At 42.0% G+C, this 23,374-nt stretch overlaps 1 protein-coding gene across 17 annotated transcripts in view; it reads left to right on the top strand.

The window, feature by feature from the left end:
• Positions 1–23,374, top strand: part of SLC8A1 (solute carrier family 8 member A1) — a 356,279-nt gene that overhangs the window by 273,422 nt on the left and 59,483 nt on the right. For 7 of the 17 annotated variants that reach the window (XM_070429080.1, XM_070429079.1, XM_070429078.1 and 4 more), the window contains 5 exons: positions 83–103; positions 532–549; positions 4,671–4,739; positions 9,854–9,984; positions 14,349–14,448. In XM_070429080.1, the coding sequence (XP_070285181.1) occupies positions 83–103; positions 532–549; positions 4,671–4,739; positions 9,854–9,984; positions 14,349–14,448 (339 nt within the window). The remainder of the gene's footprint in view (positions 1–82; positions 104–531; positions 550–4,670; positions 4,740–9,853; positions 9,985–14,348; positions 14,449–23,374) is intronic. The other 10 variants (XM_070429089.1, XM_070429088.1, XM_070429083.1 and 7 more) reach the window with 3 other exon arrangements.

Genomic DNA, 23,374 nt, shown 5'->3' with positions numbered 1-23,374 from the left:
TTCTTTCTGCTGATATTCCTCTTGCTTTCATTATTCATCTGGTCTCTTATTCTGTGTTTGTCTTTGTCTGTTTCCTTCACAGCCCTGTTATTGAATGAGCTTGGTAAGCATTTCATTTCTTGCATTTCCTTTCCATTTTTCGAGGTTAATTTCCATTTCTGTCGGGTGATACAATAGCTTTCTGACTTTTATTTCTATTGATTTACTAGTAAGATTGTTATTTAGGCCCATTGGCCTCATTTTTGTTAAGGTCAGATTTATATTCCAGTTTTAGTTTAACCTTTTGAAAAATCAGTGATTTCTTATGCATGCACAGAATTAAATATGTGCACTAAATCCTATAATCTTAAAAGAATGATTAGTGAGTAAGTCATAAACAAATGTTTTCATATTTTTCTTAATTGTAAATATAATTTGGCCAGTTTTTATCCCATGGATGGGTCATCAAACAGTCTGATATCACTGATATTTGTTATTTAGAGTGTGACCTTTAAATAAATTGTAACATTTATTTATTTTTTTCTTTTTTAGGTGGCTTCACAATAACAGGTATGAATTTTTAAAGTCTATTGACATCAAATTTTACTTTTTACTGTCTGTTTTCACCATATATTGTATACATTTTTTAAAAATCATTTGTCATTTTTACTTTCTTTTAATGAAGGAAAATGCCTGTATGGTAAGATAATTTTTTAATGTTCCTCATTTTCTTCAAATATCCTTAAAAACCAAACCAAAGCCTCATTTTATATAACCTGTATATTAACACTTAGCTGTCGCACATGGTGTGTTCTTGCTGATTTTAGACATTCAACATTTTACGCACTAACAACATGTGTGTTGTATTCATTTACACGCAAATTTAAAATATCCTATAATTGTTCACATTTTGACACTGGTCAGTTTACAAATGTTCACATAGCCCTGGTGATGTGCAGTGTCCCCAGCTAGATATTCCAAAATGTACCAGAGTAACTACAACAAGAAAACATAGGGGTTGACATCTAAGACTTCTCCATGGCCCAAGCCCAGGATACTAATAGTAGCTAATACTCTGTTGGGAGAAGACCCATCCCATCATCCCACCACACCAATATGGACAAACCCTTCTTTGGGGACTTAATTTTTAGCATTATTAACACTTGTAAATTAATGAGTAATATTTCTACCACTTAAAGTGCATTACAAAATGCTCTACAAAAACTGAAAATGCCAGTCAAAACGTATAAAAACCTTAAATTCAGACTGGTACCCAGCCTATGTGGACCGCGTTGGTTAGCACAACTCTAAAGCTATTTTCTTGTATATGGAAGGAAGATATTTCCTTACAGCATCATTTCTTTTGATCCTTAATATTTCCTCATCCTTTCAAAATCGTCTACGCAGATTTAGAGGGAGATAAATATCAAACGTCTAATATACTGTGTAGGTGTTAGTATTCTAATTCTTTTTCCTGAAATCAGATAGCTAAAAAAAAATTTTAAGAATATATTGCCAAATATTGTAATGTTGAAAATGCTGTCGTGAGAGTCAGGGTTAACTTCAACCACTGTGAGTATAAACTCATGATTCAGTAGCTCCAACATGATTCTGTCCAAAGTGGCACTTTCTGAATATGAGCAATTTCACATGGACTCTTACTCTCCTCTGCCTCTCTCCAGACAAAATATTTAATGACAAAATGACTCATGGACTCTCAGAGACATAGAAATTGAGAAGGATAAAAATGTTAAACAGGACAAGTCCTGGTAGAGGATTTGTTAAATCTGACTCATCTGAAGTTCTCCCAGGTGAAGTCTCCCAGTTCTGCACGGCCATAAATGCTGTTTTCAAATCCAAGTTCAGGAATTTCCATTTCTTTTTAAAATTTTTATCTTCTTTTCCTTGTCCACCATTTTAACTCCTTGAAGTGTTTTTGGAAATATTCTGTTTCTGTCGCCCAATATGTTAATTATCCTGGTGAGATGTGAGGAAGGTAGAATTTGGGCAAGTTGAGCTTCATGGCTTCTTTGAAGTAATTTTTTTTAAGTCAACCCTTGTAGAAATACTCTAGTATGAAGCAGCACCTTCAGCCCTATGTGGCTTGATAATGAGACCTGAACTAAAAATCTCTGGCTGTAGAACGAATGCCTTATTAAAATGCATTGAGGTGTTTGGATATCTATTTCCTTTAACATTGAATGTGTCAGGATTTGGCTTTGAGGGTCTTCCTTCCATATCACTTGAAACATCTTCTCTTTTAGTATCTAGGTAATTGGATCCCAGTTTCTTTTCTCAGAAACTATTCCTATAAAGCTCTGGAGTGTCTGTGCAGTTATGTCCAACATTTGCTGCCTTGGACACATCTCGCATCCAAGAGAGCAGAATCACTTCTTCTGAAGGTTTCTGCCATTTCATGTACTTCATTAAGTTCTTTCTTGTTTCTGAAACTTTCATCTGACATAGCAGTTTTTGTGTTGACACCACCTCTTCCCAAGACTTGAAATTGATGCTGTTAGAACAGGAGAGAGTTCCAGAACTTTGTGGGAATCTCTGCATTGGCCTCTCCCTTTACATGACCCTTCTTCTCCAGAACTAGGCTGGAATGCCTTGGATCCAATCTATAGATGCTCCTGGGGAACTTTCTGAGACTTTGGTCTCCACAGTGTAAAGCAGCTTTAAGTCCCAAGGAGTTTTTCTTTGAAGTGTGTTTGAGGCTTTGAAGGCAAGGCTTTGAGATACAGGAGTAGTAGAGAGGAATTAATCTAGCCTTTGGATTTTTTTAAAGATTTTTTTATTGATTTTTAGAAAGAGAGAGAGAGAGAAATATCGATGTTAGAGCTAAACATCGGTTGCCTCCTGCACACCTCCAATTGGGGATCAAGCCTGCAACCTGGGCATGTGCCCTGACTGGGAATCACACCAGCAACCTTTTGGTACATGGGACTACACCCAATCAACTGAGCCACACTGGCCAGGGCTAGCCTTTGGATTTTGCCTGCGGCATTTATGTGTCTTGTGCAGCTGAGTGTGAAAATCTAAATTTGAAGCAGGATATATGGAAATGTAAAGAACTGTTTGGTGCACAGCCCAGCACCTATATTTCAGAGATCTCATTAGTTAGTGGCGGCCATTAATCTCTGGAGGTGCTTTTGGAATTTGTAAATCTTTACCTGTTGCTCCCAGAGCTTGCCTCATTGAAAGGCTCCTGTTTGGACCTACGAGCTCATTCCCCCTTGACCCTCAGACACCTTACATGATAAAACCCTATTCATTAGAGCTCATTAGAGTTTGCAAAGTAATTCTTGTTTATTATATCATTTAATCCTCAACCTTATGGAGGAAGATTATATTGTTCTCACTTATAGGCGAGGAAATGAGGATACAAAGAGATTGATCAATCTGCCCCACATCACCCATTCAGGACTCAGCGCCTGGCCCTCTGACTTGAGTCCAAGGCCATGTAATGAGTGTTCCGATCCCAGCAGTTTTATTTCCTTTCTCCTAACCACTTCATTCCTTCCTGCATCGTCATCTCTTTTCAATTCAAAGCCCAGCTGTTTCATAAATGCCATCAGCATGAATGCTAGTCATATGAAAAACCAGGGGGACCCCAAAAGAGGGTCCACATAATTTGAACATATTTTTAATAAAATTGAGTATTCTGGCTCAGTTTGGAGAGGAGAGAGTCATGTCTGATTCCTCAGGCAGCAGTGGAGTTCCTTAATTAATTCAAAGTATATACCAGTCAATATACCCCTTTTAAAAGCTAGTCTTCCAATCACATTATGCTCATCATGTAATAGACTAAATTAGGCACATGGAAGGAAGCCAAACTATGAAAATTCTGACAGTTAAAAGCTTTAATCACTCCAGCACATAGGTTAGAATAACAAACCCCCTTCGAGTTCAGTTTTATCTTAAAATTGAAAAAAACAAGTCCCATAGAAGATAAGTGCCTTGGTCAAGTTTAGACAGCAAGCATATAACAGAGTTGAAACCAAGTCCTCAATCTCATGATTCCCAGGTCAGGTCTGGGTAGCTCTTACTAGAAGCCAATAGCAGGTAGATGTGGTGGTCAACTGAACCGGGAGTTTGATGAAAACCCTAGGCCTAGGTAATCCAAACAGTTGCTATGACCATGGTGTACCCTGCAATGACAACATTCTCCCATTCACAATCCCCAGGAAATATATAACATGTTCCCAGATGTTATATTATTTGACCCTCAAACAAACTTGTGATGTAGACATCACAGGTAACTGTTGTCCTTGTTCCACATGTGAAAAAACTGGGGAAATGGCCTACTCTGGGCTATGTTGTTGGCACCAATAGGAAAACCAGGCTACCTTTCATTGCACCAAGTGCTTTCCATTGTTTCATGATGCCTCTGGAAGCAGAAACTTAGAGGGTGTGAATACTCCATTTCAGAAACCTGCAGGAATCTGGCTGCGCCCCCTACTATGGCATGTGTGGTTCATTCACATGATCTGGTTTGGCTTGTAGAACACTTGCGCTATTCAGCTCTCACTTCTGCAACCTACATAGGAGCAACCTATGAGCACTCAGTCCTCTAACATTGCTTGTGATGTGTGCATCTCAGTGTGATGTTTAGCTTACTAATTCTACAGAGCTCTACTAGCAAACCTGTGCAATGCATCCTGCTGACTTTCTGCCTGTCCTTTTGCTAGGCCAACCTGTCTTCAGGAAAGTTCATGCTAGAGAACATCCGATTCCCTCTACTGTAATCACCATTACAGGTACTCGTTTCATCATGATCCTAGAAAACCAGTGTGATGAATTTGAAGTGAACTGTCTTCAAATGTTCTTCAGGTCTTTAGACATTAACGTGACCCAGTTTAGCCCCTGTCCCCTCTAAAACATTGCTAAATAATGCAGTGGCTCTCTGTAGCTGGGTGTGATGGAAGATCAGCAGCAACAACACATGACCCCATGAGCACAGGACAGAAGGTGTGCATGGTAGAGGGATTAGCATGAACCATCAGAGGGGATTGATCCTGATGGTCTCTCCCTCTCAAGATTCAATATATCCCATATTGCTTGCAAAGCTTGCTTCTCAAGCATGGGTCTTTCATTCCAAGTATACTGAAGTCTCTTTGAAGGCAAGCTGTATTTCTTCCCAGAGCCTGCCTTTTGCCTTCAGCCAACATGATTCGAGCCATATGTACACAGATGATAGTCCATCTGGGGGGTTTCTCCAGAGGGGAACATTGGCAGGGTGACTGGAGGATCCCATGACTATCCCACATCTACCTAGGTTCAGGGCCCAGAAACCATCTCCTTGACCTGCATCTCCTGATGAGGACACAAATATTCACTCTTTGGTATCACCACAGCCCCTCACTGGCTATGGCAGTGGAAACAGGTCTATCTGCCCCAGTAACGCCTTCTTCATCCCCACCTCCCACACCCCTACTCAGTGATCATGATACCCAGCCCTGACCACAGAGTTGTTCCAGAATATTCCTCCTGGAAACAAAAGTACAAGTCTCCTCGGGCTTTTAACAGAGAGGCCAGTGCTGACCACTGTCAAGAGGTCTCTGCTCTCAGACTTTCAGCATAGACCTGAGTCAAAGACTAAAATGGCCTGGAGCCAATTGTCCCACCATTGGCTTTATATCCCTTTCCAAGTTCGAGGTTGTTTGTTAAGATTAAAAATGGCAAATACGTTAAGAAGAATCAACAGTAGCTCCTCAGGCACAGATCTGTGGGTTGTATTGTTTTCTAATAGGGTTCCCTCTCAACCCTTCACTGCTCACAGTGATGCTGCGTCAAAATGCAGCCTGAGCCTGAAAGCATCAGCAGCAGCTTGTGCATCCCTCTGCTCTGTCCAGATCCCAGGTACCTACTAGCTTCTGTTATTTACTCTCTACAGAATCAATTACTCAGAAGAAGGGAGGTTCCCCTGCTGGTGATTTTATCACAGGATCGTTTTATGTCCTATCAATACTGATTTCAACAGTGGCTATTAATTATACATTTGATCTTTAAGTTGTGTTGGTTGGTTAAGATCATGATGTTATATGATGTTATGTGATTTATTATCAGCTTGTCAATAAATATGATGAGTTTGAAAAGTACACATGCGCATATATATATATATTAATTATATATATATATATAATTAATTTTCTCACTCTGCATAAGTAAGGAAATGAAACTGATTTGACCATAGTAAAATGGATTGCATTTGATCCAACACTCAAAGTGAAAAGGAAACAAACATAATAGATAATTTTAAAATGCTGTTAAACTATTTCTCTTTTCAATAAAATTTATTTAAAAGAGGACACTTTTTTAAAAAAATAGACTCAGCTATCTTCTTTTCCAGTGTCAAAAATTTGGACCATAAATGCTAATTTATCAGTATCATTATAGAGCCATAATAGGATTTACCCAGCTGCCCTTTCTCAGTTACATATAAGTGGAGTGAGATCTTACACGTTCATGACATTGAGTCAATGAATTTAGCCCTGACTCTTCCATGACACTGAGCCTTTGTGCTTTGACTTCTCTATGCCTGGAATGCCCCTCCTTACCCTACCACCACCTTTACCTGGCAAGCTTTTATACCTGCTTCAAGGCCAATTTCAAATACCTTCCCTGTCCTGAAGCCTTCCCCGACGCCTTCAGGCAGAGTGAGCTGCTTCTCCACCTGGTCCCTCAGCCCTTACCTTGCACTACTAGAAGTTGCCCCACCCACATGCCTCGCTTCCCACTAGACCACAGGTTCCTGGGAAATGGAGGAGGAGGCTTCAGTGTGCTCGCATATTGTAGGAGCCCAATAACATTTGTTAAACGAACAAATCATCTTTACATACAAAGAACAAATAAGAGGCCTATCTAACAGTGAGTTGGAGAGTCTCACAGCAAATATTTATTGAGTACCTACTGCATTTTATACATTGCAATGGCGGTTGTGATCACAGTTCAAAAGAGCAAGAAGACATTCTATCTCGCTAAGTTTACATGCTGGGTATTTATATATAAAGATAACCAAAAAAATTTAAATATTAGCAAGATTTGTGCTCCGTATACACAACAAATATAATGGAATTAGTATAAAGTTGGAATGGTCATTCCTAAATAGGTCAATCGGGATATTTCATGCAAGAAGAGGCGGACTTTTGAAAGATTAAGTGGGGTTTAGCTGGGTGGCAATGGGGAAGCTTTTCCAGATGGGTAGACAATAGCTTAAAAGTGTGGCATTAAATTCAAGTCAGGCTTGGAGCAAGAGTAGGAAGTAACAGAAACAAGCTTCCTTGCTTTCCTGTAGGTTGCTATGAATCTATTCAGAGAGTGTTTCCTAAATTTTGTTTATTCTCTTACCTCCTTTATAATATTTGCCTTTATAACATACCAACTATACTTTCATTTACTTAATGTAATATTCTGAAATTGCCTCATGTTTGTGCTTCAGTAGATTTGTTTTTAAAACAAAATTATCACTAACACAAATGGAAAGCTAGTATCATTTTTCATTAGTAGAAAATAAGGTAAAGAGAAGTTAAGAATGGAAAAAAGTTATTAAATTCTAACTAAATACATTCAAATGCTCTTTGCCTGAGGACTGTTTTCTCTTTCTTAAATGGTAGAAACCCAAATGTCAGAAACTAGTTACAGACCAACAGTACCAAACTAAGCATTTCTTCTTGATCAGAAGGACTGAAAGATGATTAAAAAGGGAATAGCCTTTTCACTCACTCTGTGATTCAATTTCATTTCCTACCATGTCCATTTATTCAATACCACACTCCAAATCATTTCGTTTTGTGAAATGCAGCATCAAACAATGCCTTCAAATCACTCTTCTTTTGTAATTTCTCTGTTACTTGAATCCCATTAAAATCACCTTGAATCCCATTAAAAGCAACTTACCATTTATGAGTGAACTGCAGAAAAGGGAGAGGAATAAAAAATACTATTCCCCAATAGCTTTGCAATTCAAATAAAAATCCAAGTTCTGGTAGTTCTTCTGAAAAAAATAATTCTAACTTGATGTAAGTCTTCAAGGCATGCATGTTCAGCCAAGGTTTTAAACAAAGATATTAATATAACCTGCTGTTATGAAAACTACCAACAACATTATCCTGTGTTCAAGGATCAGATGCAGTAAAAATCAAAACATGATTGATGTGTACACTGAGTAAATTGGACATCACATACTTCAGCCCACCCCCTCGACTACACACACATCATTTCAAGGACAAATCTTAGGGATGCCAATCAGAACCCTTTGTCTTCCCTTGGGTCATAACCTCCCAAGCCTACTTTTAAACAGATGACCACTATTACAGTTAAAATTAATCCCCCTGCACCTCTCCTTTGCATCTGCAAACACTCAGCAGCAGTTTCTGGCCCATCCCAAATCACTTCTTTTTAGTCTTTATCCCATATCTTCAGGGCCGTGTAATCACTGGGGATAGGAAAGCAGATTCTGAAGTAGCCTTTTAGGAAGACTCTACTGAATGCATACTAAAGAATTCATTGATATGCCACGCTCTGCTTTGGGCTTCCGTTGGTTTTTACTGGTGGTGTATATAAAATGCTAGCGGTGCCTCTAGCCCATCTGCTCTGTGCCTTAGCAGTGAACGACTGGCCTAGGAACCAGTTGTTGCAACATTTGCGAGAGCATCACATAGAACCATCACAGGAGGCTCCCTCAGCACAGGGAAGCCATGTATCTTTGGAGGGAATGGAAGGTATGGACTTCTGCAGAAGCTGATGCCTAAATGCAAAAGGCAGGGAACCTGGGCTAGAAGTCCCTCAGTCAACAGACTCCTACCACAGGCAGTGTGCCCGGATAGTTCTAAAAACGAGTGTATCGGGGCTGAAGTCTTTCTATAGCACTGATACTGCTTCCTTGGAGATGAGGGTTATTCAACTAGACTGTGAGGGGAAGTGGCCTGCCTTGCTGCAGCATCCTGGGCCTCGAGGATAAAGGGGCTGGTGAGTATAGGAATAGTGTTTGACCTTCACATGTGCGTGGCCTTTTCGGTCTGGGATTTATCCTAATGACCTTCAAGCAGAGAGGAGCCAACTGTGAGCTTCCCCTCATTAATGGACTCTCCAGTCCAGTAACATTTTCTCAGCACCCCCTAGCCTCCCTGGGGTGTAAACTACATGGTGGTTCTGGAAATAATCATGCTGACGTGGTGAGTAGTGTTAACTCCCCAAAGGCCTCACCTTCACCCTCCCTGTTTACTTTAAGATTAACATGGTCAAGGTCTTCCTAGCACATTTCAGCTTTGCACCAAAGAGAGGAAGCCCTTGAAGCAGGCATCTTACTGAAACATGGGATGGATGTTTTGCTTCTTAATTTGCAACAGGGGTTCTTGGCAAATGAGAGGCTAAGGTCAGAATTTCCCTTCCATCATCTCTTTGGCCGTGGGGCATTTCTGTTGCTTCTAGAAAGTGGAGAGAAAGAGGCCAGATTCCTTTACCCCTGGAGTCACGCTCACTCTTGTACTAGTAATTATGTTTCCTTTTGGTCATGTGATAAAGGAATGTGCATAAACAGCCAGATGAGCCAGGGTCACAGGGGACAGCAGAGTGATTCCCACAACATAGACGACGTGCAGGCAGAGTTTGTCAGTGATGTGTCCCCATAGTTGTTTTTCCTGGTCTGCACTTTCATGTGGGCTTAGGTTGTGGGACTTTATAATCTCTTGCTGTCATAATGGTAGGCTGCCTGACATACTTAGCATCTATCTAATACTCCCCTCCAGCCTTATGGTCTCACCAGGGAATTTTAGTAGGTCATTAGGGCTTCCTTTCTTCTCTGTTTCCTGATCCTGGGAATTCCAAATAAAACTGAGCCCACTGCTCACTTTCTTGCCCTTGCCTTTCACAGAGGAATGTGACGACAAGCAGCCGCTGACCAGCAAAGAGGAAGAGGAGAGGCGCATTGCAGAAATGGGGCGCCCCATCCTGGGAGAACACACCAAGCTGGAAGTGATCATCGAGGAATCCTATGAATTCAAGGTATGCTTACCCACACCGCCCACCCAGGAGGCTAGGGCCATCCTGGGATCAAAGCTTCATACGTCAGATCCACCTGGAAAGAGAGGCAGATGTAATTTCAGGAACTTGCTCACTAACTGAGAGACCTTCACCGTGGAAGTGGATTTAAACCGTTAGTAGGGAATCAAGAGTTTCCAGGAACCAAACAGCATCAGAACCAGGGCTCCGTGGGTGGCATCTGTCAAAGGGTCAGAGGTGGCCCAAAGGGAGGGCTTCGTCTGCGAAAGTAGCAAGGAAAGAAGCAAAGGTGGATTCCAGGAGAGTGTTATGTGTGGAGGAAACCAAGGTCTATTTGAAAAAGCTAATAAATCTACTAGAAGAAAAGCAATCAAACCAAAATTTAGGTGGCTTTTGTTAGGTACTGAAAATTAGGAGGCTTCTGTTTTGGAGGGGAGATGGTAAGCTCTCCCTATGGGACATCCCATCGACCAACGCCCATGGATATTTAGTCGTCCTCTTAAGGTCCCAGGACATTTTAGCACACTCAACACACTGAAGGTATAAGCCTGTGACCAGAGAGCTCATCATTGTGCTGATAAAATCAAATTCCCAGTTCTCTAGATCAGTGGTCGGCAAACTCATTAGTCAACAGAGCCAAATATCAACAGTACAATTGAAATTTCTTTTGAGAGCCAAATTTTTTAAACTTAAAACTATATAGGTAGGTACATTGTTATTAACTTAATTAGGGTACTCCTAAGGCTTAGGAAGAGCCACACTCAAGGGGCCAAAGAGCCACATGTGGCTCTCGAGCTGCAGTTTGCCCACCACGGCTCTAGATGATAACAGTTATTTTGCAGAAGTTAAACAAATAGGCCTTAGGGTGAGCTTAGGACTTTGAGGCGCAAGTTCCTATCCATTCTTAGCTACTCCCTCTGTCCTTAGCCCACCTCCCATCCCGACTCACTCACATCACCCTAACATCTGAGAAGACTCTAGCAGAGCCACACTTAGTTCTGTGGGGGGATGAGGAGAGCATGAAAAGGAGCAGCCTTTCTCTGACTTTCCAGAACTGCAAATCCAGAGCACAGCAGTATTTTCTCCACTTGTTTTTCTTTCTTTCTTTTTTTTTTTTTTATTGATTTCAAAGAGGAACAGAGAGAGAGAGAGACATCAATGATGAGAGGGAATCATTGATCAGCTGCCTCCTGCATGCCCTCTACTGGGGATCAAGCCTGCAACCTGGGCATGTGCCCTGCCTGGGAATCAAACCATGACCTCCTTGTTCATAGGTCAACTGTCAACCACTGAGCCATGCCAGCCGGGCTCCACTTGTTTTTCAAAAGCAGACTCTGCTCCTGTTGGGAAACCAGAATGAGGGGAGAATCAGGCCACCAACATAGAAGCCTCGGTGTTTTATCTGGATTCTTTGTCGTCGTGGCCTCTTTTCCTTTAGCAGGGCCCATTAAATTTTGTTGTTGTTGTTGTTATTTAGTTCACAAATTGAGGTGGCTTAGAGAAGACAGGTGGAGAGTAAAAATGCTTTTGCAATTAAAGTGGAATTTTTTAAAGATAAAAATGCAATTAAACTTTCCCCTTCAAGTAAGTGAAAAATCTCTTAACTTTGCTTTCACTCATTCCCCTAGAAAGAGCAAGTGGGGGGGGTCAATTCCAAGATCAGTGCTTTCTAGGCAGACCCTGACCATCAGAGCTCACCTGTTGTTTGGTCTGGAACATGACTGGTGCACACAAGCTCCCTGTAAGTCCAGAGTACAGATATTTCAGACCATCTAATTCCATGGACCAGACTGTCCAGATGTGTCCAACCTCACTCTTACTCATGCACCTTCTATTATGTGGAATCAGAGTGTCTGGTGCCACTTGCTGCAGCAGAGACTCTCTGGCTTGGCATTTCTTGTCTCCCACCCCTCCTCGGCCACTGATGGGGAACTGTGTGTTCGCTCCCTTATACCACACAACCCCCAACCTTCCCCTTCCATGTACCAGGACAAGGAAGAGCAATCACAGTGCCTTCCTGTAGGAAGTGTTAGGTTGGGTTGGGTACGGTAGGGCAGTCTTTCAGAGAGCAATGCTTTCTTGAGTCCAAAGCTCCCCCTGGTAACCACCCTATTGATCTGAGCATTTAAGAGTCCTCCAAGTCTGTTTACATAAATCTAGTTCTTTGGGGGCACTTACCTTTCTAGAATAGTTTCCATAGACTATTTCCTTCCTCCTGTCTCCTCAGAGTTCATCAGTACAGTTTCTGTTATCAGTAAAGGGTAACTTGGGGGCATTTTTCTCAAGTGCCCTCAAGTATCAATTTTGATATTATATTATCCCCTTAAGAAATTTATTTTTCTAGACCATGGCTATTTTAAAGAACTTGTTTAAATGTCTCAGAACTGCATTAAAGTCCCACATCCGGGTGACACCTTACAATGTCCCACTGGGTTCTTCTTTACTTGTGACTGAGGGCTTGACTTTCCTAAGACCCATTGCTGAAGGTGAGGTTATAGCAGTCGCTTACAAGGCAGTGAAGGGTTCGTCACTGACATATAGGAAATCTCCAGGTAAGCATAGAGGGCACTACCCCAAGTTCAAGTGTCTGAGCTTCAGATTCATCTTATTCCTTCAGTCTCCTCCCATGGGTCAAAGGAGGACACATATTCAAATTAAGTACTAGGAAGAACCCAAGCTATCCCATAGTCCCCCAGGGTTAACATGAACTAAAAGTATATAATCCTGAGTATTACATATTTATAAATTTTAAGTTTATTCTAAAACTTCGTTCTTTAGAGATATTTCTTGAGGCAAGTCAGCATTCAACTGTTAGACCAGTTTATCTGTTCGACTGTTTATCTCCAGGTGATAAACATGAAATTCTCTGGCGAGACCTGCCCCAAGTTTCCATTACATTTAGGAAAAATCAAAGTCATTTCTTGTTTCATTCTACACAGAAGTCTGAATTGGCATCAACCAAGACACTCAGAGTGCTTGATGAGATGTGGCTGAGTTGAGAGAGAAAAGCCAGATGCTTGCCACGCACTTAAGTTGTGGTGGCCAAGAGCAGTGATGGCTATAGCTACTCTCTGGAGCACTAGCAGTTCTAGACACAAGGCCTGAGGCCGAAAGGTCACCACCTTAAGGACAAACAAGCTAGGCAAGAATGGTGTTGGCAACCCAGAGTGGGCCAGTTGGAGATGGGCCCTCTCATGTTATCGCAGTATTTCAAGTCAGTTCAAAAGACTCTTGTTGAACTAACACACTTGACATTCTGATTTAGCTTTGGTCTCTAGACAGGCCCCTCGGATCGCTTTTCTTTTTACCCCCATTTAGCGGATAACGTGCTTTCTCTCTCAATTCAGGTACACTTCATTAAATGTGTACAGAGTTTGACCTGAGACAAATAATACATGTTTCAGCCTCTTTGCAATTAGTGGGAATTCGAGGATGCTCTGACAGTAAGGGTGTGGGGGTAGACTAGTCGAGCTGGTGGTCCCCCTGGAAGAGCAGCCTCGTGTCCTGGACATGACCCTCCTCCCTGTAGTGGCTGTGATGTGGTAGTGCTTTGGGTGCATCTGCTTGCTTAGTATTCTTGCAAATGCTTGGCTGCTCCTCTTGTTACATTAAGTGACAATTAACTACAAAGTGCTAATTGTAAAAACCAAGTGCTTCAAAAAGGTGGAAAGAAAAATAAGAGGTTCAGTGTTAGTAAAGCAGGGAGGATTCAAGGTAAATAGCGATGTGCCCTAAACTCTATGCATTGACCTCTTCTCAACGTGTTTGCAATAGGAGAAGAATGAGAGTGAATTTTCTGACAGCCACCAGGCTGACAAAATCAGGAGCCTGAGAAAAATCCATTTATGGATGATCATACAGCAGCAATTTGGAGGTTCTGCTGTCTGGCTGCAATGTATTGATAAACAAAAGCACAAGAACAGTTTCTAGGCTTATAATCCACCTGCCAATTCCGGTATTCACAGATATGTAACTGCTGAGCAGGACATATGTGAATTCAGTTGCAGACAGCACATTATAGATAAAGCCAGTCGAGAAACAAGTTCATAAAGCATTTAGGGGGAGAGGGGTGGACTTTTGCAACATCTGCTCTTCTGAGCGCCGAGACCATTCCTCATTGGCCACTTAGGCGGTGAAGGAGGCTTGTATTCCCTATGAAGAACGAGTTTCCCTTTCAGCGTGTTTCCAAGTAAGGACTATGCCTGTTTGCATAATCATAACAGTGTTTGATGTCAATGCTGTTGTTCTGAGCCTAACATCTGCTACCCTTTATATAACTCTGGGGTTTCAAAATCATCAAGGTCTTAGCTTTTCCAAGGCCTTAACTAACCCAGCAGTTATTACCTTATCCTTTTCAACCTTTCTAGAGCACCGTGGACAAACTTATTAAGAAGACAAACCTCGCCCTGGTGGTCGGGACGAACAGCTGGAGAGAGCAGTTCATTGAAGCGATCACTGTCAGTGCCGGTGAGTGCCTCTCTCTGCATGTTATAAATTCTAACGACCAAACTGCGCTTTCTTTCTCTTCTGTGACCACCGGTCTACGTCAAAGCACCAAAGAACTTCCGTGATGAAAATTGAAAGAAATGAATGTACTAGTAGCATACATGCACGTTTGGGGGACTAATTTAGACTTTCTAGGTGAAGCAAATGTCCTCAAACATGACAGTCTTCTTCATCTACGTTGCTCTCTTCTCCCTGGAAATAGACCTGATACATGTAGAGCCTTTTGGGTCTCTCGGGTAGCCAATCACCAAGCTTTGTCTGGAAAAATCCCTGAAAGCGGAAGTGGTCAACTGAAGGTCACAAAGGAAACAGCAAGCTCCTAGGTGGGCCAGGCTGACGTGTCCTCACTTCCCCACCACCGTCTGCGTCATTTTACAGTCCTCCAACCACGCCTCACCAATAAGTGTCTGCACCGGCACTAGACGTGCAAATAGAATCACATTCTCTTTCTTTCAGTATAAGCGAAGTGCAGAGTTTTATTTAGGAAAACCCTACAAAATGAATTGTTTTGCAAACTCAAGGAGCCAGAGACCTGAGGGGCTTAAATATAGGAAGAAGTGTTCCTTTCCTGGGTTGTCACGCCTTGTCGTGTGTGCTCGTATAAAGACAGAGCACAGTCCCTCTCACAGACTCTGAAAGCAGCAGCTCAGTGGGACTTTTTTTTTCCAGTTCTTCTGCTCCAGCTCCACTGGATTTTTTCTCTTTAGAGATCCCTGCAGGCTCAGCTTCTACTGTTCCAGCTCATGAACAAAGCTGGGCTTTTCTAAGTAGTAATTCCCAAACTGTAAAATATGGAAACCGCATCCCCAGCAGTTGGGCTATGACTTCTAACACAGCCCCCTCTTCCCAAGCTGCCACAGAACCACTTGACAGATCTCCCAAGTGCTGTGGGCACACGGTGTGGTAAAGATTTGTGTGCCTGTTTATGATTAGTGCTGTTTATAATCACACTGTGGTTTCTTGCGATTGAGTATACAATGGAGACTTACGAATATTAAATGGTGAGTAATTGCTTAGGAGAGTAGATTTGGAATTTACATGTAAACTCTGATAGGTGGAAGGGGAACCTCCTTGGCATTTGGGCTGCGATAACAAAATACCATAGACTGGGTGGCTTATACTAAACAACAGACATTTATTTCTCACCGTTTTAGAGGCTGAGAAAGCCAAGATCAAGGTACTGGCAGTGCTGGTGTCTGGCGAGAACTCTCTTTCTAGTTCATAAATAACTATCTTCTCTATGTGTCTGCACAGGGGGGAAGGGGTGAGGGAGCTCTTGAGTCTCTTTTACAAGAGCATTCATCCCATTCGTGAGGGATTTGCCCATCTTCGAAAACCTTTACCTCCAAAGACCGTCATGTTGGGAAGAAGGTTTCAGGAATTTGGGTGGGACACACATGTGCATTCTATACCACTCCCTCATTATGGCTTATGTTTTCTATAAATCTAAGATTAGTATCTGAAGCATGAACTGTACTCTCTCTTCACAGAGAGAAAAGCCAAAAGGACAAAGACAACTTGAATAAGAAACTGTTGGCGAGGCCAATGGTAGAAGATGTAAAAAATAACCCAATTATTTTATTGTGGACTTTGACACATCAGATTTGAAATATCAAAAGCAACCTAAGTCTTAATGCACCATTACTAGTAGTTTCCAGGCTTCCTTTGACTGAAGCTATAGGAGCATCTGTATAATGGTCATGTGCTGGACATGATCCATTTGTTTTTCTATATGACAATCGTTATTCTTGGTGTGAGGGATATGACAGTGAATGAAACAGGCAAATCCCCCTGCCCTAATGGAGCTTACATTCATACAGCAAATAAGTAAAATATGTATGTTATGTAGGATATCGTTCATGACAACAATAAGGCTGTGGAGAGAGACAGGAAGTGTGTGTATGAGCTGCATTGGACAGTGTCCAGGAAGACACTGTAATAGACACATCAACACCAGATTTGTTTTTCTAGTAATGGAGTGGTTTTGTGTTGGTTCATTCACACATTTTTTGTAACTCTCAGGGACCAGGGTAAACGTTTTATGACCCCTCTATGGCAATGGAAAAGGGTTGATTTAAACAGTGAAAGATGGTGCTGCAAACCTGGCCAAAGTTGTGTATTTGATCCGGGGCAGAGTAGGTATACAGAGAAACAACCATAAAGATGCTATACTTTCGTATTTCAAAAGGGGAAGGTTTGGGCTTGCAAACATTTTTAGATATTAGGTTGAATTAAGTCCTCTCAAAATCCCACGAAAGAGGTGTTAAGAGTATTCTTACCTTTAGAGGAGGAATCTGAGCCTCAGCTAGGCAGTACTGCTTTGCAAGATAACTCAGAGCCCAGATCCACTAACTACTAGTCCAATGTGCTGCCCACTGCCCTTAAGAGAGAGAACTTTCAAAGTGAGAAAAGTGTTCCCACCTCTGTTTCATTGAATGACACTAGTCTTGTCACCTCTCTTGGTGCCATTCTCGGGATGGGACTAACTTCTGCCCAGCTCCTTTTGTCATAGGCACCTCTCACCGGGTGTTACCGAACAGCCAGTGAGAGAGGCCTGTCCCCAACCTCGATCCTTGTCTTCTCATGTAAATAAATTTATATGAGAGACTGACTGCATTGGGAAAAGCCAATTTATTAAAGCTATTAAAGCATGCACCTTTATTGAAAAGGCAAAGCAAGCAAGCAAACCTATACATCTGGATTATGAAGCACAGATGGGCTCTCAGCTAATCTGAAGATCAGGCTGGGTGGGGGTCTAAGGGGCTATATACCCTCCTGTCTATATGTTTAAAAATTCCTTTGCTGCATAATTTGATACAGATTGATTCTCAAGATTCCCCCTCCCTCTTTTTTTTACTTTGTAGTAGACTTCCCAGAATTTATGAGAAGCCCCGGCAACTCTGTCATGCCAAGCCTTGATACTGCTGGCTTCTCTGCTTAGGGAGTAAAACTGTCCTGTTTCCTTCCCCCTTACCTTCTCCCTTTCTGCATTCTCTCATTAGGGAAGTTTTTTTGTAACCATTTGCTCTCCTGTCCTTGGCTGGAGGAGATAATGGCTGGTTAGTTACAAGCTGGCTGCAAATTGGTCACACTATTTGGCCTTGTTCTAACATTCCTGTCTCAGTTCCCCTATTCCTCCTGCCCTGGAATCCTATAACACTTTGAAGAAATGTTAATGAATGAAATGCAAAACCTCTCAAGTATTCTGATGCATCATATTGGGTTTTTATGCTCTTAAATGACTGCTGGGGAGTAAGACAAAATTGCTTAGAAATTTGCAGGTTTCAGGGTAAATTGACCTGATTTACAATTTTTGAGACCGAATATCAGGAAAGCAAACCCGTATTTTACAGGCACTCAATTACTTGAATAGCAGTTAGAAAGCTCAATGTTTGTCTTTAAGATTAAAATTAAGCATCTAAAGAATGTTAATTTTCTTAGGCTGTTAAGTGGACAATCAAATTGGTAAAGCAGCATTTATTAAAAACAGACTTTGATTGGATTTAAGATTTCATGGCTAAATAGTTGCGAATCAGAAAGATTTGCCTTATTAAAAATATGGAATTGCTTTGCAGTAGCTCTACTGAGAGCGTTTCCCTATGCAATTTTCTGTGCAAAATTAAGTCTATATATCTTGCTAAACAAAAATAATAATTGTGTAAGGAGGAGTTTGCCTCTGTTTCTCACTGATTATATTTAAACTAGTTTCAAGGTAGACCCCTGGCAGTCTTTTTATTCCCCTTTTTTCCCTGAATTTCATAGCTTAGTCGCTGGGCCTCCTATGACCATCATGTGTCTGTGAACCAAGTTCTTACTGTTCAATATTTGAAGACTGAAAGGATTTATGAGACTCCAAAGATTAGGTAGGGATTAAGCAGTCAGGGCCCAGTGGTCCTCCCATCATTTCCTGCTGGAGTTACCAGGAGCAGTGGCTGCCGCAGTTGCCTGGCTGTCAGAAACTTCCAAGGCAGCCCAGCATCCCCACCTGGTCAGCTGACGATGTGTCGGCAGAGAGATGGATGTCTAAGCAAAGCTCGCATGCACTGCACGTCCAGTGTGAATTTCCCCAGTGCCTCCTTCTTCTTATTGCCTCTGCCAGGACAGAATGGAGGGTTGGCTTTAAGAAATTACGTACCAGCTAGGACTCAAGGGAGCACTGGGGTGTCCAGGAGAAGGGCAGACATCAGCTGGGGAAAGAGAACCAGAAGCCAATGCCAATCCCACAACTGCCGCATTGCTGTGCCTCACCACGGCCGTGGGCTGCGGTGAGGTGAGCGGGAGGGCCATGGCAAGCCTGGCTTTGGAGGCAGATGTGGGTTTGTGGCCCAGACCTCCAGAAACCCTCTGGGTGACTCTGGGCAGCTTACTTCACCTCTAAATCTCAGTTCCCTCAGCAGAAAGTGACCACTGCTCCTCGCTCATGGGGGTGCTATAAGGATTCATCAATCACAAAGGCTGTCTATACTTTTGGAGACCACACTTGGTCGTTGTGAGGCAAATCATACTGAAGATCCTAAAATAAAATATAACTACCTGATGTGTAAATGAAGTCAAATCAATTTAATTACTAAAATTTCTAAAAGACTAAAGACATTGCTTGTCTGTTTAGCTTTATAGTGTCAGACATGTGGCTTTATGTCTAAGAAAATGGAGATTCAGAAAATCAATGTAACTTGCTCAAAAAGTAAAACCGGTCAATGGCAGTGCAGGGTCTGGATCTGCCCGGGATTCATTCCAGTGTGAGGAGAACGTCATTACTGAGGAGACATTCATCATTTCATGTGTCCAATTTTGGGTCATAGGAAAATCCCATTTAAGCAATTACAAGAATAACCCTGCTGGGTCAGGTTTGACAGGGCCTCCGTGTGACTATAGAACAGAGCCGGGGGGCGGGGGTGTTAGAGATTGGGAGTTTTCATTCTGCTCTGTTTCCTTTGTGACTATAAAGATTCCTACATACACAGACATGCATGTTTGTGTGCGAACACACAAACATGTGTGCACACAGACACACACATAGATATGCTAGACACATGCAAATGGAGACATGCACATACATGCACCTTATATGACATGCTACTTTATTCACTTGAATAACTGAGTTGCAGCATGAAATAGGAAGGTTTTTACTTCAATATTTAATTCTCCTGAAGCCTCGTTCAGAGTCCCTCTGGGCAGTGATTTCAGTGTTTTTCTATTCATGGCACACATACTAGTAAACTAATTACTAAAATTCTGCAGCATATGAAAAATGTATTTTTGCCAATACGACAAAAAAAGTAGGTATAATTTTGATTCATTCACACCAAAAGGCTATTGCTGCCATTTTCTTATGTGATAATCTAAGGGAAAAGAGGTCAGTGCCCCCTGACTAAATAGTCAGGTATTGCACGTTTTAACAATTCTTGCAGCGCACAGATTAAAATCGCTGCCTTAGGACGAATGCCAGTGAGTTCCGTTCAGCACAAGGGAGGAGTTTGTTTGCTTAGGCCAGTGATGGCGAACCTATGAAACGCATGTCAGAGGTGACACGCGAACTCATTTTTTGGGTTGATTTTTCTTTGTTAAATGGCATTTAAATATATAAAATAAATATCAAAAATATAAGTCTTTGTTTTACTATGGTGGCACATACCAAAAAATTTCTATATGTGACACGGCACCAGAGTTAAGTTAGGGTTTTTCAAAATGCTGACACGCCGAGCTCAAAAGGTTCGCCATCACTGGCTTAGGCACATCCACAGGCTTCTCCTGCCTAGTAATTTGTGATGTTCTTTCAGAAACCCAGCACACTGCCCTCTGTTAACTGATAACTTTAAGTCTATAGCACTAAGAGTTTTTCTGAAATTCTTTTACTTTTGACAAAGATTTTACATGTCTGCCTAGTATTTATGGGCATTGTCACAATGAAGGAACATTCAAAAGTGGCCAAAAAAAAAGAAGAAGCTTTTTGTAGTCTTGGTTCTTACTAACTCTATAACCTTGCCAAAGTATTAAACGTTTCTGAATTTTGGTTTTATCATCCTTGGAAGGAGAGGTTTGGACTAGGCAAGTCCTAAGACATTGTCCAACATTGGAATGTGGGGGCTCTTTCCATGGCTGTTACAGTTCTCCAACATCCCTGATGGCATTGAGCTTCATGTACCACACAGTTTTGGCAATGGGAAAGTACTTAATTTGGCAAACCACCTACCTGGCTTGCTTAAATTAAATATTCAGCACAATAACAGTATATAGCCATATCTATTCTCCTAGAAGGAAAGGGATGAGAAAAAAGTCTTCAAATATAGGCTCCAAATATAGCCTAGGAAATATAGTCAATAATCCTATATGATAAAAGCCTAATATGCAAATCGACCAAACAGTGGAATGACTGGTCGCTATGACGCACACTGACTACCAGGGGCAGATGCTCAATGCAGGAGCTGCCCCCTGGTGGTCATTGTGCTCTCACAGGGGGAGGGCCACTTAGCCAGAAGCCAGGCTCATGGCTAGCGAGAGCAGCGGCAGTGGTGGGAGCCTCTCCCGCCTCCGCGGCAGCGCTAAAGATGTCTGACTGACAGCGTAGGCCCACAGGGAGTGGGCCTAAGCCATCAGTCAGACATCCCCCGAGGGCTCCCAGACTGCGAGAGGGCACAGGCTGGGCTGAGGGGACCCCGCCCCCCCACTCCCTGCCGAGTGCACAAATTTTGTGCACCGGGCCTCTAGTACAAAACAATATTAAATGTAAACTGTAACTGAAAAAACATTTTTTTATAGTGTAGTCTCCAAGAAACTGAGATGATGACTTTGAAAAGATCTATTTCCTTCCTGCCCCGTGACTGGAGCTTGAATGCCCGTGGGACCCTCTACAGTAAAAAGGCAGACATTCAGCATGAGGCCAGGCTGGTAGATGCAGTTACCTGTCCTCACTCACTGTGCTTCACAGTAGTTACAATCAAACATGTGACTTCAGCTAAATAAGAGTGAAGGACATGGTCTCCCAAGCCCTCCAAACAAAGATGGAAACTAGTTTTGTCACCAGTCTTCCATCCATGCACGCTCTGTGGAGTAATAAGTGCTCTCAATTAAACTGAATTACTTAATAGCAAAAGCTGTCAGCCCTAGGGTTCCCCCAGATAAATAATTCACTGGAAAGTACTGTCAACCTGAAGACTGATCCATTCCATAATCCTAAATAAGACATCATAAAAATGGCATCTCACATGAGTTCCAAGGGATTGCCATGCAAGCTGGTCTAAGCAGGTATCTTCCTAGCATTTCCTCTGTTACTGATCATCATTACTGAGGAGACACCCTCATCACTTAACATGTCCACCCTGGGTCATCGGAAAATCCCATTTAAGCAATTAAAAGAATAATCCTGCTGGGTCAGGTTTAAGAACCTCAGTGTGACTATAGGACAGTCAAAATAAAAGGTGGGGGGAGAGGGTGTTGGAGATTGGAGTTTTCATTTTGCTGTTTCCTGGGTGACTATAATAATTATTAATTTTCCTTATCTGAAAATCATAAGTTGATAGGTTTGTGAAAAAGTGATGTGGCTTCATAAAAAATAGTAGTTACAACTGCCTTAAAGAAAGTCCTTCAAAAGCCTGCATATGAAGTTGGGGCTCACTTTATGCTTAAATAATGTGACCATTTATAGCCAGTACTTTATATACATTGTTTCTGTTCTGCACAGCTATACCACAAGGTCAGTATTTTTGTCCTAAGTTTACAATTGAGAACCCTGAAGCCCAATGCAGTGGCTAATTAGTGTCACACAACTAGCAAACGGCCAGCTGAATATGAAAACCCACCTGAGTCCAAAAGCAAGTATGCTTTTAGCACAACCCTCGGTGTCACTCCTACAACTTTAATTTGGGTCTTAAGTGGCCAGTTTTGAGTGAGTTGATGCAGACAAAAGGGACGAAGTTGATGAGCCTTTCACTCTCAGCTGCACGTGGAGAAGTTAAGGGTCTGGAAATGAGTGTGCAGGCATTGCACAGAGATGCAGAAGGACCAGGGGGAACACCAATCATGGAAAGTAAACAGGCACAGCCACTGCATTTCCTAGAAAGTCCAAGTTTAAGCCCATCATGAGGAACCCAGAGGGACTTCCAAATTGTTTTTGTGACCTTAGAATTGTATTTATATCTGCTGCTACAAAATACGTCAGGTCTTCCGAAGCAGAATTGACTCGATGCCCACCCTTTCCTCTGAGCTCCTGCTTTGTCCCTTTGGTATGATGAGTTATTCCGGTAGGTTTTCATGCTTCTCATCACTAGGTGCTTGAACTAATATGAGTAGCCGTTATTTTAAACTCTAAACAGGAGATATGAGGAAGACTGCTGTCCTCCAACTTAGTTCTCATCCCTTTTCAACATATGGCTAAAATCGTCACTTTTTTTGTAATAGTGCTTTAACATGGATGGCAAAGAAAGCATTTAATGTAAAAAAAAAAAAAAAATAGGGCCATATTGATAGGGAGGCAACGCAAATCTGGGATGCCTATCAGCTTTAAAAGGTCACTATTAGCAGGATACCATATTGAATCAGGTAGCTTCATCTCTCAGCTCCAGAACGAGGCAGGCCAGCTACCCAGGGGTGGGAGCACAGAGGGCAGGAGAAAGGAGCAATTATTTTTTGGCCCCTGGGTATGCTTTCGTTGGTATTTCTGAAAAGAATATTGGCTTGTTGGGCTATTTTTCTCTGAAATTGCTTATTGCACAATCTGGAGGAAAACACTGTGTTGGAAGGCTCCAGAGTGATTCAGCGCTCTCATTTAAGCCCGAAGTCACGTCTCTAATGCGGCTTTTGTCTGGAGAGGCAGCAGCTCAGCTCTGCAAACAATACGCCATCACTGGATCCAGCAGCTCTTTTGTGGGCAAGGCTGCTGCGATGCAGT

The sequence above is a fragment of the Myotis yumanensis genome, unplaced genomic scaffold (assembly GCF_028538775.1).
Source record: "Myotis yumanensis isolate MYYU_CA2020_CCGP unplaced genomic scaffold, mMyoYum1.0.hap1 SCAF_11, whole genome shotgun sequence".
Taxonomy (NCBI): Eukaryota; Metazoa; Chordata; class Mammalia; order Chiroptera; family Vespertilionidae; genus Myotis; species Myotis yumanensis.
This window is presented reverse-complemented; position numbering and strand designations above follow the sequence as displayed.